General features: G+C 42.8%; 1 protein-coding gene across 7 annotated transcripts in view; it reads left to right on the top strand.

Annotated features, from left to right (window-relative positions):
• Positions 1 to 25,947, top strand: part of LOC115151403 (cyclin-dependent kinase-like 5) — a 141,014-nt gene that overhangs the window by 52,325 nt on the left and 62,742 nt on the right. For all 7 annotated transcript variants that reach the window (XM_029695310.1, XM_029695313.1, XM_029695312.1 and 4 more), the window contains exons 6-11: positions 54 to 174; positions 2,306 to 2,365; positions 4,582 to 4,672; positions 4,862 to 5,051; positions 6,352 to 6,432; positions 14,156 to 14,322. In XM_029695310.1, coding sequence (XP_029551170.1) covers positions 54 to 174; positions 2,306 to 2,365; positions 4,582 to 4,672; positions 4,862 to 5,051; positions 6,352 to 6,432; positions 14,156 to 14,322 — 710 coding nt within the window. The remainder of the gene's footprint in view (positions 1 to 53; positions 175 to 2,305; positions 2,366 to 4,581; positions 4,673 to 4,861; positions 5,052 to 6,351; positions 6,433 to 14,155; positions 14,323 to 25,947) is intronic.

Genomic DNA, 25,947 nt, shown 5'->3' with positions numbered 1-25,947 from the left:
CAAATAAATAGTCCAGGAGATTGATAGTGATCCCTTCTGTTGGTCTCTTCCAGAACATGCTGGAGCTGCTGGAGGAGCTTCCTAACGGAGTTCCGTCTGATAAAGTCAGGAACTACATCTACCAGCTGATCAAAGCTATCCATTGGTGTCATAAGAACGACATAGTCCACCGGGGTAAGGAGACATGATGCCATAGGAACCAGAACCAACTAACACAGCTTTAATATGTGAGCCACATGTGTCCCGTGTGTAACCTCAGACAGACACGTAGCTCAGTTGGTAGAGCATGGTGTTTGCAACGCCAGGGTTGTGGGTTTGATTCCCACGGGGGACCAGTACGGGGGGGAAAAAAAAATGTATGAAATGTATGCATTCACTACTGTAAGTCGCTCTGGATAAGAGCGTCTGCTAAATTACTAAAATGTAAATGTAACATACCGGAGCCTCAGCCTTCCATTAGGCCCTAGTGCACGCTCTTCAGGTAATATGAAGCCCCAGCATTCCTCCGTCCTTCCATGACATCGTTTGTGGTTTGATAGTCTAATAGTCTGTTCAGTGTCTCAGATGATGAGAGCTTGTGACTTGGAGCACAGCAACACTCCAGATGGCTTGCCATCTATCAGACAACATGATGACAATATTATGGAGGCAAACCATATCCCCTCAGTATCACCTGACTTAGTTGTGATATGATTCTCTGGGTTTCTGAAGTACAAGTAGACATGATGCTGTTCCCATCTGACCTTTTAGTGAGACAGACATGTGAAAGTGACAGCAGTGTTGCTGTTAGTGTTAAAGCAATGCCACGCCCTGCCAGCCGTGAACTGACATGCTCCTGTCTGTCTCTCTGTCTGTCCCTCCTGTCTGTCTCTCTGTCTGTCCCTCCTGTCTGTCTCTCTGTCTGTCCCTCCTGTCTCTCTCTCTCTGTCTGTCCCTCCTGTCTGTCTCTGTCTGTCTCTCCTGTCTGTCTCTCCCTCCTGTCATCTCTCCCTCCTGTCTGTCTCTCTGTCTCTCTCTCCTGTCTGTCTCTGTTTCTCCCTCCTGTCGTCTCTCCTTCCTGTCTGTCTCTCTATCTCTCCCTCCTGTCTGTCTGTCTCTCTGTCTTTCCCTCGTGTCTATCTCTCCCTACTGTCTGTCTCTGTCTCTCTGCCCTTTCTGTCTCTCTCTCCTGTCTCTCCCTCCTGTCTGTCTCTCTGTCTCCGGTATGTCTCTGTCTCTTCCTCCTCTCTGTCTCTCCCTCCTGTCTGTCTTTCCCTCCTGTCTGTCTCTCTGTTTCTCCCTCTTGTCCATCTCTCCCTCCTGTCTGTCTCTGTCTCTCTGCCCTGTCTGTCTCTCCCTCCTGTCTGTCTCTCCCTCCTGTCGTCTCTCACTCCTCTGTCTTTGTTTCTCCCTCCTGTCTATCTCTCCCTCCTGTCTATCTCTCCCTCCTGTCTGTCTCTGTCTCTCTGCCCTGTCTGTCTCTGTCTCTCTGCCCTGTCTGTCTCTTTTTCCTGTCTGTCTCTGTCTCTCCCTCCTGTCTGTTTCTCTGTCTCTCCTTCCTGTCCGTCTCTCCCTCCTGTCTTTCTCTCTGTCTCTCCCTCCTGTCTGTCTCCCTCCTGTCTGTCTCTGTTTCTCCCTCCTCTCTGTCTTTTTCTCCTGTCTGTCTCTCCCTCTTGTCTCTCTGTCTCACTCCTGTTTGTCTCTCCCTCCTGTCTGTCTCTGTCTCTCTCTCCTGTCTCTCCCTCCTGTCTGTCTCTTTTTCCTGTCTGTCTCTGTCTCTCTCTCCTGTCTCTCCCTCCTGTCTGTCTCGCCCTCCTGTCTGTCTCTCTGTCTCCGGTATGTCTCTGTCTCTTCCTCCTCTCTGTCTCTCCCTCCTGTCTGTCTCTCCTTTCTGTCTGTCTCTCCCTCCTGTCTGTTTCTCCCTGCTGTTGTCTCTCACTCCTGTCTGTCTCTCTCTCCTGTCTATCTCTCCCTCCTGTCTGTCTCTTTCTCTCTGTCTTATCTGTCTCTCCCTCCTGCCTGTCTCTTTCTCCTGTCTGTCTGTCTCTCCCTCCTGTCTGTCTCTCTCTCTCCCTCCTTTGTCTCTCTGTCTCTGTCTCCTGTCTGTCTCTGTCTCCTGTCTGTCTCAATCTCTCCCTCCTGTCTGTCTCTCCGTCCTGTCTGTCTCTCTGTCTCTCCTTCCTGTCTGTCTCTGTCTCTCCTTCCTGTCTGTCTCTCCTTCCTGTCTGCCTCTGTCTCTCCTTCCTGTCTGCCTCTGTCTCTCCCTCCTGTCTGTCTCTCTCTCTCTCCCTCCTGTCTGTCTCTCTCTCTGTCTCTCTCTCCTCAGATATAAAGCCAGAGAACCTTCTTATCAGTTCTGATGACGTCCTCAAGCTATGTGACTTCGGTGAGCAGAGCAACATGTCTGTCTGTCATCTTCATTCAGTCAATAACAGCACCAACCTGTTAGAGAATCTTTAGTCTCTACTGTTCTACCTGTATCAACTGTCTTTTTCATTTCTTCAGTCCTTAGCCATTAACATGTTGATTTAAGTTCCCATAGAAACAACTAGTCTTCATATGTAAGGTTACAGTGTCTGTCTGACACTCCAAGTCTCTCTCTCTCTCTCTCTCTCTCTCTCTCTCTCTCTCTTTCTCTCTCTTTCTCTCTCTCTCACTCCGAGCCTCAGCAGGTTGTCAGTCTCTCACCACAGATTGGCAACATCATGTCAGACTCCATATGTTGACACACAGCTCTCCTCATTCCATGTGGACACACAGCTCTCCTCATTCCATGTGGACACACAGCTCTCCTCATTCCATGTGGACACACAGCTCTCCTCATTCCATGTGGACACACAGTTCTCCTCATTCCATGTGGACACAGCTCTCCTCATTCCATGTTGACACACAGCTCTCCTCATTCCATGTGGACACACAGCTCTCCTCATTCCATGTTGACACACAGCTCTCCTCATTCCATGTGGACACAGCTCTCCTCATTCCATGTTGACACACAGCTCTCCTCATTCCATGTGGACACACAGCTCTCCTCATTCCATGTGGACACACAGCTCTCCTCATTCCATGTGGACACACAGCTCTCCTCATTCCATGTGGACACACAGCTCTCCTCATTCCATGTGGACACACAGCTCTCCTCATTCCATGTGGACACACAGTTCTACTCATTCCATGTGGACACAGCTCTCCTCATTCCATGTGGACACAGCTCTCCTCATTCCATGTGGACACAGCTCTCCTCATTCCATGTTGACACACAGCTCTCCTCATTCCATGTGGACACAGCTCTCCTCATTCCATGAGGACACACAGCTCTCCTCATTCCATGTGGACACACAGCTCTCCTCATTCCATGTGGAAACACAGCTCTCCTCATTCCATGTGGACACACAGCTCTCCTCATTCCCTGTGGACACACAGCTCTCCTCATTCCCTGTGGACACACAGCTCTCATTCCATGTGGACACACAGCTCTCCTCATTCCATGAGGACACACAGCTCTCCTCATTCCATGTGGACACAGCTCTCCTCATTCCATGTTGACACACAGCTCTCCTCATTCCATGAGGACACACAGCTCTCCTCATTCCATGTGGACACAGCTCTCCTCATTCCATGTTGACACACAGCTCTCCTCATTCCATGTGGACACACAGCTCTCCTCATTCCATGAGGACACACAGCTCTCCTCATTCGATGAGGACACACAGCTCTCCTCATTCCATGTGGACACACAGCTCTCCTCATTCCCTGTTGTCTTGGTGTTGTTACTACCACATTGATAGCTACTATTTGTACATGTATTTTCTTTCCCCAATTCTTTGAATGCTGTTTCATTCTTTCTTTCATTGTCATGTGATAATGTTCTGCTGCACATCCAGTCAGTCCGGTTGGTTCTGGTGGTGCCGTACCAGACACTATGATAAAGTCCAGTTGGTTCTGGTGGTGCCGTACCAGACACTATGATAAAGTCCAGTTGGTTCTGGTGGTGCCGTACCAGACACTATGATAAAGTCCGGTTGGGTCTGGTGGTACTGTACTATGATAAAGTCCGGTTGGGTCTGGTGGTACCGTACTATGATAAAGTCCGGTTGGTTCTGGTGGTGCCGTACCAGACACTATGATAAAGTCCAGTTGGTTCTGGTGGTGCCGTACCAGACACTATGATAAAGTCCAGTTGGTTCTGGTGGTGCCGTACCAGACACTATGATAAAGTCTAGTTGGTTCTGGTGGTGCCGTACCAGACACTATGATAAAGTCCGGTTGGTTCTGGTGGTGCCGTACCAGACACTATGATAAAGTCCGGTTGGTTCTGGTGGTGCCGTACCAGACACTATGATATATCTCTCTGATACCTCAATATACTCTGTAGAGCAGTACATCTACAGTCTATCTTTAGCTGCTCAGTGTTGACTCATTCTGTTGACTCAATTAATACAGAGAGCGAGAGAGAGGGGGTCTGACTGGCTGTTCCTGTTCCTGTTCCATCATCCTACTGAAATGAGTTGACTGTTTTAGCTGTGTTCCTGGTTAGTTGGTCTCTGAGGTCACTTCCTGTTCTCTCTCTTATTCACTGCACTGTCTGTCTTCTCTTGTCAGGCTTCGCCCGTAATCTCTCAGAGGGAAATGATGCCAACTACACAGAATACGTGGCCACTAGATGGTACCGCTCTCCTGAACTACTGCTGGGGTGAGTTTGGTGTGTGTGTGTGTGTGTAGTACTGGTTGAGTCCATTCTACCTGGATACTGTAAACATGAAGCACCAACACATGTGTTAATGGTGTGCAGTACAGGTAGGATACTGCAGACATGAACCATACAATTATAATGACCTACACCGTCTCTCCCCTCTCTCCCCCGTCTCCCCTCTTCCCCCAGGGCTCCGTATGGTAAGGCAGTTGACATGTGGTCAGTAGGCTGTATTCTGGGGGAGCTGAGTGATGGCCAGCCGTTGTTCCCAGGAGAGAGTGAGATAGATCAGCTCTTCACCATCCAGAAGGTCCTGGGACCACTGCCTACTGAACAGATGAAACTCTTCTACAATAACCCTCGATTCCACGGGCTACGGGTAGGACAGGCTGGAAACTGTCTCTGCTCTCAGTACTCTATCTGTCCACCTCTCTTCCCCTCACTCCCCCTCACACGCTCTCTTACGCTGCTCTTCTTCCTGTTCTCTCCAGCTCTCTATCTCTCTATCTCTGGTCTTATTTCAGTATTCTCTCTCTCTCTATCTCTCTATCTCTGGTCTTATTTCAGTATTATCTCTCTCCATCTCTCTATCTCTGGTCTTATTTCAGTATTCTCTCTCTCTCCATCTCTATCTCTGGTCTTATTTCAGTATTCTTTCTCTCTCCATCTCTCTATCTCTGGTCTTATTTCAGTATTCTCTCTCCATCTCTCTATCTCTGGTCTTATTTCAGTATTCTCTCTCTCTCTATCTCTCTATCTCTGGTCTTATTTCAGTATTCTCTCTCCATCTCTCTATCTCTGGTCTTATTTCAGTATTCTCTCTCCATCTCTCTATCTCTGGTCTTATTTCAGTATTCTCTCTCCATCTCTCTATCTCTGGTCTTATTTCAGTATTCTCTCTCCATCTCTCTATCTCTGGTCTTATTTCAGTATTCTCTCTCCATCTCTCTATCTCTGGTCTTATTTCAGTATTCTCTCTCTCCATCTCTTTTTCCGTCTTCTCCCTCTCTCTCTTGCTAGCTGTGGCATGACTGATTGGATCACAGTGACACATAATTTATCTCCATTCTGCTGTGAGGAGAGGTTCAGATCATTACTGACTTGCTGGTTGGCTGGCTGACTGGCTGGTGTTACTGACTGGTGTTTCTGTCTGGTGTTACCGACTGGCTGACGTTACTGACTGGTTGACTGGCTAGCTTACTGGATGGCTGGGTGGTTGGCTTGCTGGTTGGCTGGCTGACTGGCTTGTGCTACTGACTGGTGTTTCTGACTGGTGTTACCGACTGGCTGACGTTACTGACTGGTTGACTGGCTAGCTTACTGGATGGCTGGGTGGTTGGCTTGCTGGTTGGCTGGCTGACTGGCTTGTGTACAGGCTGGCTGGCTGGCTGGCTGACTGGTTGGCGGGTTGGCTGGCTGGTTGACTGACTGGCTGGTTGACTCGCTGACTCGCTGGTTGACTGGGTGACTGACTGGCTGGTTGACGGGCTGACTGGCTGACTGGCTGGTTGACTGGCTGGTTGACAGGCTGGCTGGCTGACTGGCTGACTGACTGGCTGGTTGACTCGCTGACTCGCTGGTTGACTAGGTGACTGACTGACTGGCTGACTGGCTGACTGGCTGCTGCTGGTGGTAGAGGCATGACATGCAAACCATGCTATTTGTTGTGTGCGTTTCAGTTCCCAGCTGTGAACCACCCCACCACCCTGGACAGGAAGTACCTGGGGTTCATCAGTGGAGCCCTGCTGGACCTCATGAAGGTAAGGTCAGAGGTCAGGAGTTAAAGGTCAGGGATGCTACTGGGGTTAGGTTTAGGGTTATACTGATTCACATAGAAAAGTAGGGTATGACTCTCCATTCCATTAAAACACATGCCTCTAATGTATCTGTAATGTTACGTATCTGTAATGTTATGTATCTGTAATGTCAGGTATCTGTAATGTCAGGTAATCTGTAATGTCAGGTAATCTGTAATGTCAGGTATCTGTAATGTCAGGTATCTGTAATGTTACGTATCTGTAATGTCAGGTATCTGTAATGTTATGTATCTGTAATGTCAGGTATCTGTAATGTTATGTATCTGTAATGTCAGGTATCTGTAATGTTACGTATCTGTAATGTCAGGTATCTGTAATGTCAGGTATCTGTAATGTCAGGTATCTGAAATGTTATGTGTCTGTAATGTCAGGTATCTGTAATGTTATGTATCTGTAATGTCAGGTATCTGTAATGTCGGGTATCTGTAATGTCAGGTAATCTGTAATGTCAGGTATCTGTAATGTCAGGTATCTGTAATGTCAGGTATCTGTAATGTCAGGTATCTGTAATGTCAGGTATCTGTAATGTCAGGTATCTGTAATGTTACGTATCTGTAATGTTACGTATCTGTAATGTCAGGTATCTGTAATGTCAGGTATCTGTAATGTCAGGTATCTGTAATGTTACGTATCTGTAATGTCAGGTATCTTTAATGTAATTTAATGTCTCTGTAATGTAATATCATGTATCTGTAATGTATCTGTACACACAGTCACTCTGGAAAGCAAAGACCAGCTTTTCAAACAGAAATTTGCATCATGTAGCTCTAACTCCAAAAAGTTTTGGGACACTGTGAAGTCCATGGAGAACAAGAGCACCTCCTCCCAGCTGCCCACTGCACTGAGGTTAGGTAACACTATCACCACCGATAAATCCACGATAATCGAGAATTTCAATGAGCATTTCTCTACGGCTGGCCATGCTTTCCTCCTGGCTACCCCAACCCTGGCCAACAGCTCCGCACCCCCACAGCTACTTGCCCGAGCCCCTCCCGCTTCTCCTTCACCCAAATCCAGATTGCAGATGTTCTGTAAGAGCTGCAAAACCTGGACCCGTACAAATCAGCTGGGCTAAACAATCTGGACCCTCTCTTTCTAAAATGATCCGCCGCCATCGTTGCAACCCCTATTACCAGTCTGTTCAACCTCTCTTTCGTATCGTCTGAGATCCCTAAAGATTGGAAAGCTGCCGCGGTCATTCCCCTCTTCAAAGGGGGTGACACTCTAGACCCAAACTGTTATAGACCTATATCCATCCTGCCCTGCCTTTCTAAAGTCTTCGAAAGCCAAGTTATTGCAATCCGGTTTTCGAGCTGGTCACGGGTGCACTTCAGCCACGCTCAAGGTACTAAAAGATATCATAACCACCATCGATAAAAGACAGTACTGTGCAGCCGTCTTCATCGACCTGGCCAAGGCTTTCGAGTCTGTCAATCACCGTATTCTTATCGGCAGACTCGACAGCCTTGGTTTCTCAAATGACTGCCTCGCCTGGTTCACCACCTACTTCTCAGACAGAGTTCAGTGTGTCAAAGCGGAGGGCCTGTTGTCCGGACCTCTGGCAGTCTCTATGGGGGTGCCACAGGGTTCAAATCTCGGGCCGACTCTCTTCTCTGTATATGTCAATGATGTCGCTCTTGCTGCGGGTGATTCTCTGATCCACCCCTACACAGACGACACCATTCTGTATACATCTGGCCCTTCTTTGGACACTGAATTAACCTCCAAACGTGCTTCAATGCCAAACAACACTCTGCCAATATTAAATCTAGAATCAGCTTCCTATTTCGCAACAAAGCCTACTTCACTCATGCTGCCAAACATACCCTCGTAACACTGACTATCCTACCGATCCTCGACTTCGGCGATGTCATTTACAAAATAGCATCCAATACTCTACTCAGCAAACTGGATGCAGTCTATCACAGTGCCATCCGTTTTGTCACCAAAGCCCCTTATACTACCCACCACTGCGACCTGTATGCTCTCGTCGGCTAGCCCTCGCTACATATTCATCGCCAAACCCACTGGCTCCAGGTCATTTACAAGTCTATGCTAAGAGAAGCTCCGCCTTGTTCCAGCTCACTGGTCACGATAACAACACCCACCCGTATCACGTGCTCCAGCAGGTGTATCTCACTGGTCATCCCCAAAGCCAACACCTCCTTTGGCCGCCTTTCCTTCCAGTTCTCTGCTGCCAATGACTGTAACGAATTGCAAAAATCGCTGAAGCTGGAGACTCATATCTCCCTCACTAACTTTAAACATCAGTTATCCAAGCAGCTAACCGATCGCTGCAGCTGTACACAGCCCATCTGTAAATAGCCCACCCAATCTACCTACCTCATCCCCATATTGTTTTTATTTACTTTTATGCTCTTTTGCACACCAGTATTTTTACTTGCACATCACCATCTATCACTCCAGTGTCAATTTGCTAAATTGTAGTTACTTCGCTACTATGGCCTATTTATTGCCTTACCTCCTCACGCCATTTGCACACACTGTATATAGACTTTCTTTTTTTTCTTCTATTGTGTCATTGACTGTATGCTTGTTTATTCCATGTGTAACTCTGTGTTGTTGTTTGTGTCGCACTGCTTTGCTTTGTCTTGGCCAGGTCACAGTTGTAAATGAGAACTTGTTCTCAACTAGCCTACCTGGTTAAATTAAGGTGAAATAAATAAATAAATAAATAATGGGCAGATTCGATGATGCTGAGGCAAGGGCCCATCACGCCATCAGGTGAATGCAGGGAGGGAGAAGCACCCTTCTCAAATCAAACAGTAATCTGTGCTGCTCTGTCATTTTGTCAACAAGGCAGCATGGTGCATTGTCCAGAAACATCTATTTTCCATTAAATGAATGTTTGAATTATAATAATTTTCATTTGGAAGGCAGATAGTGTTTATCAAAAATGACTGGAACGAATTTTGAGTTTTTTTTTTTTTTCTTTCACCTTTATTTGACCAGGTGGGCCGGTTGAGAGCAGGTTCTCATTTACAGCTGCGACCTGGCCAAGATAAAGCAAAGCAGAGTCTTATACCTCTCTCACTAACTAAGCATCAGGTGTCAGAGCAGCTTACCGATCATTGCACCTGTACACAGCCCATCTGTAAATAGCCCACCCAACTACCTCATCCCCATACTGTTATTTTTTTTCTCCTTTGCTCTCCAGTATCTCTACTTGCACATTCATCTTCTGCACATCTATCTCTCCAGTGTTTGATTGCTAAATTGTAATTATTTTTCCACTATGGCCTATTTATTGCCCTACCTCCCTAATCTTACTACATTTGCGCACACTGTATATAGATTATTCTATTGTGTTGTTGACTGTACGTTTGTTTATCCCATGTGTAACTCTGTGTTGTTTGTGTCGCACTGCTTTGCTTTATCTTGGCCAGGTCGCAGTTGTAAATGAGAACTTGTTCTCAACTGGCCTACCTGGTAAAATCAAGGTGAAATAAAAAAATTCTGAGAACGGTATATCCCGAGAGAGCCATGTTTCCGTGAAACAGAATATGTTACAATCCCTGGTGTCTCTCTGGAAAGAAATCCTTTCCCTGATCTTGTCAACCTTGTCATCCAGAGACTGAACATTAGTGAGTAATATACTCGGAAGTGGTGGGTGGTGTGCGCGCCTCCTGAGTCAGACTAGAAGTCCACTCTGAGTACCTTTTTTCCACTGGTGATGTTTTGGGTCAACCTCTGGAATCAGTTAAATTGCCCTGGGGGGTACGAACAAAGGATCCAATTCGGGAAAGTCGTATTCCTGGTCGTAATGCTGGTGAGTTATCGCTGCTCTGATATCCAAAAGTTCTTCCCTACTGTATGTAATAATCAAAACATTTTCTGGCCTAATAATGTAAGTAATAACACAAACAAAATACTGCAAAGTTGCGTAGGGGCTCGAAGCACGGCTGCCCTCTCTATCGGTGCCAAGACTAGATAACAATTTTTTTTAGGTATCTTAATGTGAAGTAATGTATATCCAATGTAATATAATGTGTATATATAATGTATTTGTTATGTAATGCATCTGTAATATCATGCATCTGTTATGTATCTGTAATGTAATGTATCTGTGATGTAATGCAATGTATCTATAATGTAATGTAATATAATGTATATCTAATGTATATGTAATGTGATGTAATGTGTATATATAATGTATATGTAATATAATATAATGTATATCTAATGTATATGTAATGTATCTGTAACGTCATGTATATGTAATGTATATGTAATGTAACATAATGTATATCTAATGTATATGTAATGTGACATAATGTGTATATATAATGTATTCGTAATATAATGTAATGTATATGTAATGTATATGTAATGTATTGTATCTGTAATGTATCTGTAATGTAATGTCTTGAATGTATCTGTAATGTATATGTAATGTAAGGTATATGTAATGTATCTGTAATGTATATGTAATGTAAGGCATATGTAATATACCTGTAATGTATTGTATATGTAATATACCTGTAATGTATTGCATATGTAATATACCTGTAATGTATTGTATATGTAATATACCTGTAAAGTATTGCATATGTAATATACCTGTAATGTATTGTATATGTAATATACCTGTAATGTATTGTATATGTAATATACCTGTAATGTATTGTATATGTAATATACTTGTAATGTATTGTATATGTAATATACCTGTAATGTATTTTATATGTAATATACCTGTAATGTATTGTATATGTAATGTAATGTATCTGTAATATACCTGTAATGTAACTGTAATGTATATGTAATATAATGTATCTGTAATATACCTGTAATGTAACTAATGTATATGTAATATACCTGTAATGTAACTGTAATATATATGTAATGTGTCTGTAATATACCTGTAATGTATCTGTAATATACATATAATGTATTGTATATATAATGTAAGGTATATGTAATGTAAGGTATTTGCAATGTAATTGTATTCTAATGCATCTGTAATATTCCTAAAATGTATTGTATATGTAATGTAAGGTATCTGTAATGTATATGTAATGTATTGTATCTGTAATGTAATGCAATGTATCTGTAATGTGTCTATAATGTAATGTAAAGTATCCGTATTGTATATGTCGTGTAATGTATCTGTAGTGTAATGTATCTGTAGTGTAATGTATCTGTAATATAACCAGACTGTGATCTGTAGCTGTAAACAGACTGTGAACTATAGCTGTAAACAGACTGTGATCTGTAGCTGTAAACAGACTGAACTGTAGCTGTAAACAGACTGTGATCTGTAGCTGTAAACAGACTGTGATCTGTAGTTGTAAACAGACTGTGATCTGTAGCTGTAAACAGACTGAACTGTAGCTGTAAACAGACTGAACTGTAGCTGTAAACAGACTGAACTGTAGCTGTAAACAGACTGAACTGTAGCTGTAAACAGACTGTGATCTGTAGTTGTAAACAGACTGATCTGTAGCTGTAAACAGACTGTGAACAATCTGGTGGGCAGCACAGTGCTGTTGCTGCTGTTCTTGTAGGCGATGACTTACTGAGAACATTCAGCACACTATCTTATCCCTGACTACTGCATCCTACCAACCACTGACTACTGTGTCCTACCCTAAACTACTGCATCCTACCCTAACTACTGCATCCTACCCCTAACTACTGCATCCTACCAACCGCTAACTACTGCATCCTACCGCTGACTACTGCATCCTACCGAACACTGACTACTGCATCCTACCCCAAACTACTGCATCCTACCGCTGACTGCTGCATCCTACCCCTGACTACTGCATCCTACCCCTAACTACTGCATCCTACCAACCACTGACTACTGTGTCCTACCCCAAACTACTACATCCAACCCCTGACTACTGCATCCTACCAACCACTGGCTACTGTGTCCTACCCCAAACTACTGTATCCTACCGCTGACTACTGCATCCTACAGCTGACTACTGCATCCTACCACTGACTACTGCATCCTACCCCTAACTACTGCATCCTAACCCCTAACTGCTGCATCCTCTCCCTAACTACTGCATCCTACCCCTGACTGCTGCACACTACCAACCACTGACTACTGCATCCTACCCCTAACTACTGCATCCTACCGCTGACTACTGCATCCTACCAACCACTAACTACTGCATCCTACCCCTGACTACTGCATCCTACCCCTAACTACTGCATCCTACCAACCCCTAGCTACTGCATCCTCCCCCTAACTACTGCATCCTACCAACCACTGACTACTGCATCCTACCAACCGCTGACTACTGCATCCTACCAACCACTGACTACTGTGTCCTACCCCAAACTACTACATCCTACTGCTGACTACTGCATCCTACTGCTGACTACTGCATCCTACTCCTGACTACTGCATCCTACCCCTAACTACTGCATCCTACCAACCCCTAACTACTGCATCCTCCCCCTAACTACTACATCCTACCAACCACTGACTACTGTGTCCTACCCCTAACTACTGCATCCTACTCCTAACTACTGCGTCCTACCCAAACTACTGAATCCTACCCCTAACTACTGCATCCTACCCCAAACTACTACATCCTACCCATTACTACTGCATCCTACCAACCACTGGCTACTGTGTCCTACCCCAAACTACTGCATCCTACCGCTGACTACTGCATCCTACAGCTGACTACTGCATCCTACCACTGACTACTGCATCCTACCCCTAACTACTGCATCCTAACCCCTAACTACTGCATCCTCTCCCTAACTACTGCATCCTACCCCTGACTACTGCATCCTACCAACCACTAACTACTGCATCCTACCCCTGACTACTGCATCCTACCCCTAACTACTGCATCCTACCGCTGACTACTGCATCCTACCAACCACTAACTACTGCATCCTCCCCCTGACTACTGCATCCTACCCCTAACTACTGCATCCTACCAACCACTGACTACTGCATCCTACCACTGACTACTGCATCCTACCCCTAACTACTGCATCCTACCAACCACTAACTACTGCATCCTACCCCTGACTACTGCATCCTACCACTGACAACTGCATCCTACCAACCACTGACTACTGCATCCTACCAACCACTGACTACTGCATCCTACCCCTGACTACGGCATCCTACTGCTGACAACTGCATACCCCTGACTACTTAAACAAACAATGTCTTACTAATCAGCTATCAGCAAATTAACTTTTATGAAACATTTGATCTCATAGACAAAGTGCTGGAGTATAGAGCCAAATTTAGCTTCACTATCCAAATAAGTGTGGATATATTTAGTGACATCACAGGTCACTAACTGCTCCTCAGCCACAGTGGTGTTGTCAGAGCTCCTCTCTTCTCTGTAGGGCCTAACCTCTCCTCTGAGACTGGAGATCCTTTCATTTCATCAGGTGGACAGGGAGAAAAACACCGCTATTTCCAAGGAGCTTTTTGGGCAAAACATCTCTCCTTAGTGACTCACATAGCCAGCTCAATTAAAACCAATGAAGTTGGAGCTTTTCATTTCCCTGAATATTAATATAGAGTGTGAAGCTGGTCTATTCCAGTCTGATGTTGATGATTATCATGATGACTCACACTGCATACTAGTGAGGACTGGGAGTGGAGCTTGTTGAAGACATGTTGACACTGTGTGTGTGGGTGTGTGTGTGTGCGCAGAACCTGCTGTTGTTGAGTCCTACAGAGCGGTTTCTAACGGAGCAGAGTTTGGACCACCATGCCTTCCAGACACCGCGACCGGTGGAGCGACCTGGACCTCCTACACCCACACCAGTCCGCTCCTCTAAGAGGAAGCCTCATCACACGGACAACAGCGCCCCAACCAGGTAGCCAACAGTATTACACCAGGCAGGGAGGAACAGGAACAGGATAGTGTATACTACTCTGCCATTCTCACTATGTTGGGAACATTCACTACTCTGCCATTCTCAATATGTTGGGGACATTCACTACTCTGCCATTCTCACTATGTTGGGGAACATTTACTACTCTGCCATTCTCACTATGTTGGGAACATTCACTACTCTGTCATTCTCACTATGTTGGGAACATTCACTACTCTGCCATTCTCAATATGTTGGGAACATTTACTACTCTGCCATTCTCACTATATTGGGAACATTTACTACTCTGCTGTTCTCAATATGTTGGGAACATTTACTACTCTGCTGTTCTCAATATGTTGGGAACATTTACTACTCTGCTGTTCTCAATATGTTGGGAACATTTACTACTCTGCCATTCTCAATATGTTGGGAACATTTACTACTCTGCTGTTCTCAATATGTTGGGAACATTTACTACTCTGCTGTTCTCAATATGTTGTGAACATTTACTACTCTGCCATTCTCACTATGTTGTGAACATTTACTACTCTGCCGTTCTCACTATGTTGGGGAACATTCACTACTCTGCTGTTCTCAATATGTTGGGAACATTTACTACTCTGCCATTCTCAATATGTTGGGAACATTTACTACTCTGCTGTACTCACTATGTTGTGAACATTTACTACTCTGCCGTTCTCAATATGTTGGGGAACATTCACTACTCTGCTGTTCTCAATATGTTGGGAACATTCACTACTCTGCTGTTCTCAATATGTTGGGAACATTTACTACTCTGCTGTTCTCAATATGTTGGGAACATTTACTACTCTGCCGTTCTCAATATGTTGGGGACATTCACTACTCTGCCATTCTCACTATATTGGGAACATTTACTACTCTGCTGTTCTCAATATGTTGGGAACATTTACTACTCTGCTGTTCTCAATATGTTGGGAAAATTTACTACTCTGCTGTTCTCAATATGTTGTGAACATTTACTACTCTGCCATTCTCACTATGTTGGGGAACATTCACTACTCTGCTGTTCTCAATATGTTGTGAACATTCACTACTCTGCTGTTCTCAATATATTGGGAACATTTACTACTCTGCTGTTCTCAATATGTTGGGAACATTTACTACTCTGCCATTCTCAATATGTTGGGAACATTTACTACTCTGCTGTTCTCAATATGTTGGGAACATTTACTATGCCGTTCTCAATATGTTGTGAACATTTACTACTCTGCCGTTCTCACTTTGTTGTGAACATTTACTACTCTGCCGTTCTCACTATGTTGGGGAACATTCACTACTCTGCTGTTCTCAATATGTTGGGAACATTTACTACTCTGCCGTTCTCAATATGTTGGGAACATTCACTACTCTGCCATTCTCAATATGTTGGGGAACATTCACTACTCTGCTGTTCTCAATATGTTGGGAACATTCACTACTCTGCTGTTTTCAATATGTTGGGAACATTCACTACTCTGCTGTTCTCAATATGTTGGGAACATTCACTACTCTGCTGTTCTCAATATGTTGGGAACGTTTACTACTCTGCTGTTCTCAATATGTTGGGAACATTTACTACTCTGCCATTCTCAATATGTTGGGAACATTTACTACTCTGCCGTTCTCACTATGTTGGGAACATTCACTACTCTGCTGTTCTCAATATGTTGGGAACATTCACTACTCTGCTGTTCTCAATATGTTGGGAAGTTTTACTACTCTGCTGTTCTCAATATGTTGGGAACATTAACTACTCTGCCATTCTCACTATGTTGGGGAACATTCACTACTCTGCTGTTCTCAATATGTTGGGAACATTCACTACTCTGCTGTTCTCAAAATGTTGGGAACATTTACTACTCTGCTGTTGTCAATATGTTGGGAACATTTACTACTCTGCCGTTCTCAATATGTTGGGGACATTTAGTACTCTGCCATTCTCACTATATTGGGAACATTTACTACTCTGCTGTTCTCAATATGTTGGGGAACATTCACTACTCTGCCATTCTCAATATGTTGGGAACATTCACTATGCCATTCTCACTATGTTGGGAACATTTACTACTCTGCCATTCTCACTATGTTGGGAACATTCACTACTCTGCCATTCTCACTATGTTGGGAACATTCACAACTCTGCCATTCTCAATATGTTGGGAACATTTACTACTCTGCCATTCTCACTATATTGGGAACATTTACTACTCTGCTGTTCTCAATATGTTGGGAACATTTACTACTCTGCTGTTCTCAATATGTTGGGAACATTTACTACTCTGCTGTTCTCAATATGTTGTGAACATTTACTACTCTGCTGTTCTCACTATGTTGTGAACATTTACTACTCTGCCGTTCTCACTATGTTGGGGAACATTCACTACACTGCTGTTCTCAATATGTTGGGAACATTTACTACTCTGCTGTTCTCAATATGTTGGGAACATTAACTACTCTGCCATTCTCACTATGTTGGGGAACATTCACTACTCTGCTGTTCTCAATATGTTGGGAACATTCACTACTCTACTGTTCTCAATATATTGGGAACATTTACTACTCTGCTGTTCTCAATATGTTGGGAACATTTACTACTCTGCCATTCTCAATATGTTGGGAACATTTACTACTCTGCTGTTCTCAATATGTTGGGAACATTTACTATGCCGTTCTCAATATGTTGTGAACATTTACTACTCTGCCGTTCTCACTTTGTTGTGAACATTTACTACTCTGCCGTTCTCACTATGTTGGGGAACATTCACTACTCTGCTGTTCTCAATATGTTGGGAACATTTACTACTCTGCCGTTCTCAATATGTTGGGAACATTCACTACTCTGCCATTCTCAATATGTTGGGAACATTCACTACTCTGCCATTCTCAATATGTTGGGGAACATTCACTACTCTGCCATTCTCAATATGTTGGGGAACATTCACTACTCTGCTGTTCTCAATATGTTGGGAACATTCACTACTCTGCTGTTCTCAATATGTTGGGAACATTCACTACTCTGCTGTTCTCAATATGTGGGGAACATTTACTACTCTGCTGTTCTCAATATGTTGGGAACATTTACTACTCTGCTGTTCTCAATATGTTGGGAACATTTACTACTCTGCCGTTCTCAATATGTTGGGGACATTTAGTACTCTGCCATTCTCACTATATTGGGAACATTTACTACTCTGCTGTTCTCAATATGTTGGGGAACATTCACTACTCTGCCATTCTCAATATGTTGGGAACATTCACTATGCCATTCTCACTATGTTGGGGAACATTTACTACTCTGCCATTCTCACTATGTTGGGAACATTCACTACTCTGCCATTCTCACTATGTTGGGAACATTCACAACTCTGCCATTCTCAATATGTTGGGAACATTTACTACTCTGCCATTCTCACTATATTGGGAACATTTACTACTCTGCTGTTCTCAATATGTTGGGAACATTCACTACTCTGCCATTCTCACTATGTTGGGGAACATTCACTACTCTGCCGTTCTCACTATGTTGGGAACATTTACTACTCTGCCGTTCTCACTATGTTGGGGAACATTCACTACTCTGCCGTTCTCAATATGTTGAACATTTACTACTCTGCCGTTCTCAATATGTTGGGAACATTCACTACTCTGCCATTCTCAATATGTTGGGGAACGTTCACTACTCTGCTGTTCTCAATATGTTGGGAACATTTACTACTCTGCCATTCTCACTATGTTGGGGAACATTCACTACTCTGCTGTTCTCACTATGTTGGGGAACATTCACTACTCTGCTGTTCTCAATATGTTGGGAACATTTACTACTCTGCCGTTCTCAATATGTTGGGAACATTTACTACTCTGCCGTTCTCAATATGTTGGGAACATTCACTACTCTGCCATTCTCACTATGTTGGGGAACATTTACTACTCTGCCATTCTCACTATGTTGGGAACATTCACTACTCTGCCATTCTCAATATGTTGGGGATCATTTACTACTCTGCCATTCTCACTATGTTGGGAACATTCACTACTCTGCCATTCTCACTATGTTGGGAACATTCACTACTCTGCCATTCTCACTATATTGGGAACATTTACTACTCTGCTGTTCTCAATATGTTGGGAACATTTACTACTCTGCTGTTCTCAATATGTTGGGAACATTTACTACTCTGCTGTTCTCAATATGTTGGGAACATTTACTACTCTGCTGTTCTCAATATGTTGGGAACATTTACTACTCTGCTGTTCTCACTATGTTGTGATCATTCACTACTCTGCCATTCTCACTATGTTGGGGAACATTCACTACTCTGCTGTTCTCACTATGTTGGGGAACATTCACTACTCTGCCATTCTCAATATGTTGGGAACATTCACTACTCTGCCATTCTCACTATGTTGGGGAACATTTACTACTCTGCCATTCTCACTATGTTGGGAACATTCACTACTCTGCCATTCTCACTATATTGGGAACATTTACTACTCTGCTGTTCTCAATATGTTGGGAACATTTACTACTCTGCTGTTCTCAATATGTTGGGAACATTTACTACTCTGCTGTTCTCAATATGTTGGGAACATTTACTACTCTGCTGTTCTCAATTTTTTTGTGAACATTTACTACTCTGCCATTCTCACTATGTTGTGATCATTTACTACTCTGCCATTCTCACTATGTTGGGGAACATTCACTACTCTGCCGTTCTCAATATGTTGGGAACATTTACTACTCTGCCGTTCTCAATATGTTGGGAACATTCACTGCTCTGCCATTCTCACTATGTTGGGGAACATTCACTACTCTGCTGTTCTCAATATGTTGGGAACATTTACTACTCTGCTGTTCTCAATATGTTGGGAACATTTACTACTCTGCTGTTCTCAATATGTTGGGAACATTTACTACTCTGCTGTTCTCAATATGTTGGGAACATTTACTACTCTGCTGTTCTCAATATGTTGGGAACATTTACTACTCTGCTGTTCTCAATATGTTGTGAACATTTACTACTCTGCCATTCTCACTATGTTGTGATCATTTACTACTCTGCCATTCTCACTATGTTGGGGAACATTCACTACTCTGCCGTTCTCAATATGTTGGGAACATTTACTACTCTGCCGTTCTCAATATGTTGGGAACATTCACTGCTCTGCCATTCTCACTATGTTGGGGAACATTCACTACTCTGCTGTTCTCACTATGTTTGGGAACATTCACTACTCTGCCATTCTCAATATGTTGGGAACATTCACTACTCTGCCATTCTCACTATGTTGGGGAACATATACTACTCTGCCATTCTCACTATGTTGGGAACATTCACTACTCTGCCATTCTCACTATGTTGGGAACATTCACTACTCTGCCATTCTCACTATATTGGGAACATTTACTACTCTGCTGTTCTCAATATGTTGGGAACATTTACTACTCTGCTGTTCTCAATATGTTGGGGAACATTCACTACTCTGCTGTTCTCAATATGTTGGGAACATTTACTACTCTGCTGTTCTCAATATGTTGGGAACATTTACTACTCTGCTGTTCTCAATTTTTTTGTGAACATTTACTACTCTGCCATTCTCACTATGTTGTGATCATTTACTACTCTGCCATTCTCACTATGTTGGGGAACATTCACTACTCTGCCGTTCTCAATATGTTGGGAACATTTACTACTCTGCCGTTCTCAATATGTTGGGAACATTCACTGCTCTGCCATTCTCACTATGTTGGGGAACATTCACTACTCTGCTGTTCTCAATATGTTGGGAACATTTACTACTCTGCTGTTCTCAATATGTTGGGAACATTTACTACTCTGCTGTTCTCAATATGTTGGGAACATTTACTACTCTGCTGTTCTCAATATGTTGGGAACATTTACTACTCTGCTGTTCTCAATATGTTGGGAACATTTACTACTCTGCTGTTCTCAATATGTTGTGAACATTTACTACTCTGCCATTCTCACTATGTTGTGATCATTTACTACTCTGCCATTCTCACTATGTTGGGGAACATTCACTACTCTGCCGTTCTCAATATGTTGGGAACATTTACTACTCTGCCGTTCTCAATATGTTGGGAACATTCACTGCTCTGCCATTCTCACTATGTTGGGGAACATTCACTACTCTGCTGTTCTCACTATGTTTGGGAACATTCACTACTCTGCCATTCTCAATATGTTGGGAACATTCACTACTCTGCCATTCTCACTATGTTGGGGAACATATACTACTCTGCCATTCTCACTATGTTGGGAACATTCACTACTCTGCCATTCTCACTATGTTGGGAACATTCACTACTCTGCCATTCTCACTATATTGGGAACATTTACTACTCTGCTGTTCTCAATATGTTGGGAACATTTACTACTCTGCTGTTCTCAATATGTTGGGGAACATTCACTACTCTGCTGTTCTCAATATGTTGGGAACATTTACTACTCTGCTGTTCTCAATATGTTGGGAACATTTACTAGTCTGCCGTTCTCAATATGTTGGGGACATTTACTACTCTGCCATTCTCACTATATTGGGAACATTTACTACTCTGCTGTTCTCACTATGTTGTGATCATTTACTACTCTGCCGTTCTCACTATGTTGGGGAACATTCACTACTCTGCTGTTCTCAATATGTTGGGAACATTTACTACTCTGCTGTTCTCAATATGTTGGGAACATTAACTACTCTGCCATTCTCACTATGTTGGGAACATTTACTACTCTGCTGTTCTCAATATGTTGGGGAACATTCACTACTCTGCCATTCTCACTATGTTGGGAACATTCACTACTCTGCCATTCTCAATATGTTGGGAACATTCACGACTCTGCCATTCTCACTATGTTGGGAACATTTACTACTCTGCCATTCTCACTATGTTGGGAACATTCACTACTCTGCTGTTCTCACTATGTTGGGAACATTTACTACTCTGCCATTCTCACTATGTTGTGAACATTTACTAATCTGCCGTTCTCAATATGTTGGGAACATTGACTACTCTGCTGTTCTCAATATGTAGGGAACATTCACTACTCTGCTGTTCTCACTATGTTGTGAACATTTACTACTCTGCCGTTCTCACTATGTTGGGGAACATTCACTACTCTGCCGTTCTCAATATGTTGGTAACATTTACTACTCTGCTGTTCTCAATATGTTGGGAACATTTACTACTCTGCTGTTCTCAATATGTTGGGAACATTTACTACTCTGCCATTCTCAATATGTTGGGAACTTTTACTACTCTGCCATTCTCACTATGTTGGGAACATTCACTACTCTGCTGTTCTCAATATGTTGGGAACATTTACTACTCTGCCATTCTCACTATGTTGGGAACATTCACTACTCTGCTGTTTTCAATATGTTGGGAACATTTACTACTCTGCTGTTCTCAATATGTTGGGGAACATTAACTACTCTGCCATTCTCACTATGTTGGGAACATTTACTACTCTGCCATTCTCACTATGTTGTGAACATTCACTACTCTGCCATTCTCAGTATGTTGGGAACATTTACTAATCTGCCGTTCTCAATATGTTGGGAACATTTACTACTCTGCTGTTCTCAATATGTTGGGAACATTCACTACTCTGCTGTTCTCAATATGTTGGGAACATTCACTACTCTGCTGTTCTCAATATGTTGGGAACATTTACTACCCTGCCATTCTCAATATGTTGGGAACATTTACTACTCTGCTGTTCTCAATATGTTGGGAACATTTACTACTCTGCCGTTCTCAATATGTTGTGAACATTTACTACTCTGCCGTTCTCACTATGTTGTGAACATTTACTACTCTGCCGTTCTCACTATGTTGGGGAACATTCACTACTCTGCTGTTCTCAATATGTTGGGAACATTTACTACTCTGCCGTTCTCAATATGTTGGGAACATTCACTACTCTGCCATTCTCAATATGTTGGGGAACATTCACTACTCTGCCGTTCTCAATATGTTGGGAACATTCACTACTCTGCTGTTCTCAATATGTTGGGAACATTCACTACTCTGCTGTTCTCAATATGTTGGGAACATTTACTACTCTGCCGTTCTCAATATGTTGGGGACATTTACTACTCTGCCATTCTCACTATATTGGGAACATTTACTTCTCTGCCGTTCTCAATATGTTGGGAACATTTACTACTCTGCCGTTCTCAATATGTTGGGGACATTTACTACTCTGCCATTCTCACTATGTTGGGAACATTTACTACTCTGCCGTTCTCAATATGTTGGGAACATTCACTACTCTGCCATTCTCACTATGTTGGGGAACATTCACTACTCTGCCGTTCTCACTATGTTGGGGAACATTCACTACTCTGCCATTCTCAATATGTTGGGAACATTCACTACTCTGCCATTCTCACTATGTTGGGGAACATTTACTACTCTGCCATTCTCACTATGTTGGGAACATTCACTACTCTGCCATTCTCAATATGTTGGGGATCATTTACTACTCTGCCATTCTCACTATGTTGGGAACATTCACTACTCTGCCATTCTCACTATGTTGGGAACATTCACTACTCTGCCATTCTCACTATATTGGGAACATTTACTACTCTGCTGTTCTCAATATGTTGGGAACATTTACTACTCTGCTGTTCTCAATATGTTGGGAACATTTACTACTCTGCTGTTCTCAATATGTTGGGAACATTTACTACTCTGCTGTTCTCAATATGTTGGGAACATTTACTACTCTGCTGTTCTCACTATGTTGTGATCATTCACTACTCTGCCATTCTCACTATGTTGGGGAACATTCACTACTCTGCTGTTCTCACTATGTTGGGGAACATTCACTACTCTGCCATTCTCAATATGTTGGGAACATTCACTACTCTGCCATTCTCACTATGTTGGGGAACATTTACTACTCTGCCATTCTCACTATGTTGGGAACATTCACTACTCTGCCATTCTCACTATATTGGGAACATTTACTACTCTGCTGTTCTCAATATGTTGGGAACATTTACTACTCTGCTGTTCTCAATATGTTGGGAACATTTACTACTCTGCTGTTCTCAATATGTTGGGAACATTTACTACTCTGCTGTTCTCAATTTTTTTGTGAACATTTACTACTCTGCCATTCTCACTATGTTGTGATCATTTACTACTCTGCCATTCTCACTATGTTGGGGAACATTCACTACTCTGCCGTTCTCAATATGTTGGGAACATTTACTACTCTGCCGTTCTCAATATGTTGGGAACATTCACTGCTCTGCCATTCTCACTATGTTGGGGAACATTCACTACTCTGCTGTTCTCAATATGTTGGGAACATTTACTACTCTGCTGTTCTCAATATGTTGGGAACATTTACTACTCTGCTGTTCTCAATATGTTGGGAACATTTACTACTCTGCTGTTCTCAATATGTTGGGAACATTTACTACTCTGCTGTTCTCAATATGTTGGGAACATTTACTACTCTGCTGTTCTCAATATGTTGTGAACATTTACTACTCTGCCATTCTCACTATGTTGTGATCATTTACTACTCTGCCATTCTCACTATGTTGGGGAACATTCACTACTCTGCCGTTCTCAATATGTTGGGAACATTTACTACTCTGCCGTTCTCAATATGTTGGGAACATTCACTGCTCTGCCATTCTCACTATGTTGGGGAACATTCACTACTCTGCTGTTCTCACTATGTTTGGGAACATTCACTACTCTGCCATTCTCAATATGTTGGGAACATTCACTACTCTGCCATTCTCACTATGTTGGGGAACATATACTACTCTGCCATTCTCACTATGTTGGGAACATTCACTACTCTGCCATTCTCACTATGTTGGGAACATTCACTACTCTGCCATTCTCACTATATTGGGAACATTTACTACTCTGCTGTTCTCAATATGTTGGGAACATTTACTACTCTGCTGTTCTCAATATGTTGGGGAACATTCACTACTCTGCTGTTCTCAATATGTTGGGAACATTTACTACTCTGCTGTTCTCAATATGTTGGGAACATTTACTAGTCTGCCGTTCTCAATATGTTGGGGACATTTACTACTCTGCCATTCTCACTATATTGGGAACATTTACTACTCTGCTGTTCTCACTATGTTGTGATCATTTACTACTCTGCCGTTCTCACTATGTTGGGGAACATTCACTACTCTGCTGTTCTCAATATGTTGGGAACATTTACTACTCTGCTGTTCTCAATATGTTGGGAACATTAACTACTCTGCCATTCTCACTATGTTGGGAACATTTACTACTCTGCTGTTCTCAATATGTTGGGGAACATTCACTACTCTGCCATTCTCACTATGTTGGGAACATTCACTACTCTGCCATTCTCAATATGTTGGGAACATTCACGACTCTGCCATTCTCACTATGTTGGGAACATTTACTACTCTGCCATTCTCACTATGTTGGGAACATTCACTACTCTGCTGTTCTCACTATGTTGGGAACATTTACTACTCTGCCATTCTCACTATGTTGTGAACATTTACTAATCTGCCGTTCTCAATATGTTGGGAACATTGACTACTCTGCTGTTCTCAATATGTAGGGAACATTCACTACTCTGCTGTTCTCACTATGTTGTGAACATTTACTACTCTGCCGTTCTCACTATGTTGGGGAACATTCACTACTCTGCTGTTCTCAATATGTTGGTAACATTTACTACTCTGCTGTTCTCAATATGTTGGGAACATTTACTACTCTGCTGTTCTCAATATGTTGGGAACATTTACTACTCTGCCATTCTCAATATGTTGGGAACTTTTACTACTCTGCCATTCTCACTATGTTGGGAACATTCACTACTCTGCTGTTCTCAATATGTTGGGAACATTTACTACTCTGCCATTCTCACTATGTTGGGAACATTCACTACTCTGCTGTTTTCAATATGTTGGGAACATTTACTACTCTGCTGTTCTCAATATGTTGGGGAACATTAACTACTCTGCCATTCTCACTATGTTGGGAACATTTACTACTCTGCCATTCTCACTATGTTGTGAACATTCACTACTCTGCCATTCTCAGTATGTTGGGAACATTTACTAATCTGCCGTTCTCAATATGTTGGGAACATTTACTACTCTGCTGTTCTCAATATGTTGGGAACATTCACTACTCTGCTGTTCTCAATATGTTGGGAACATTTACTACCCTGCCATTCTCAATATGTTGGGAACATTTACTACTCTGCTGTTCTCAATATGTTGGGAACATTTACTACTCTGCCGTTCTCAATATGTTGTGAACATTTACTACTCTGCCGTTCTCACTATGTTGTGAACATTTACTACTCTGCCGTTCTCACTATGTTGGGGAACATTCACTACTCTGCTGTTCTCAATATGTTGGGAACATTTACTACTCTGCCGTTCTCAATATGTTGGGAACATTCACTACTCTGCCATTCTCAATATGTTGGGGAACATTCACTACTCTGCCGTTCTCAATATGTTGGGAACATTCACTACTCTGCTGTTCTCAATATGTTGGGAACATTCACTACTCTGCTGTTCTCAATATGTTGGGAACATTTACTA

Source organism: Salmo trutta, chromosome 17 (assembly GCF_901001165.1).
Source record: "Salmo trutta chromosome 17, fSalTru1.1, whole genome shotgun sequence".
NCBI classification, from domain to species: Eukaryota; Metazoa; Chordata; class Actinopteri; order Salmoniformes; family Salmonidae; genus Salmo; species Salmo trutta.
The sequence above is the reverse complement of the archived record's forward strand: the minus strand, read 5'-3'. Positions and strand labels throughout refer to the sequence as shown.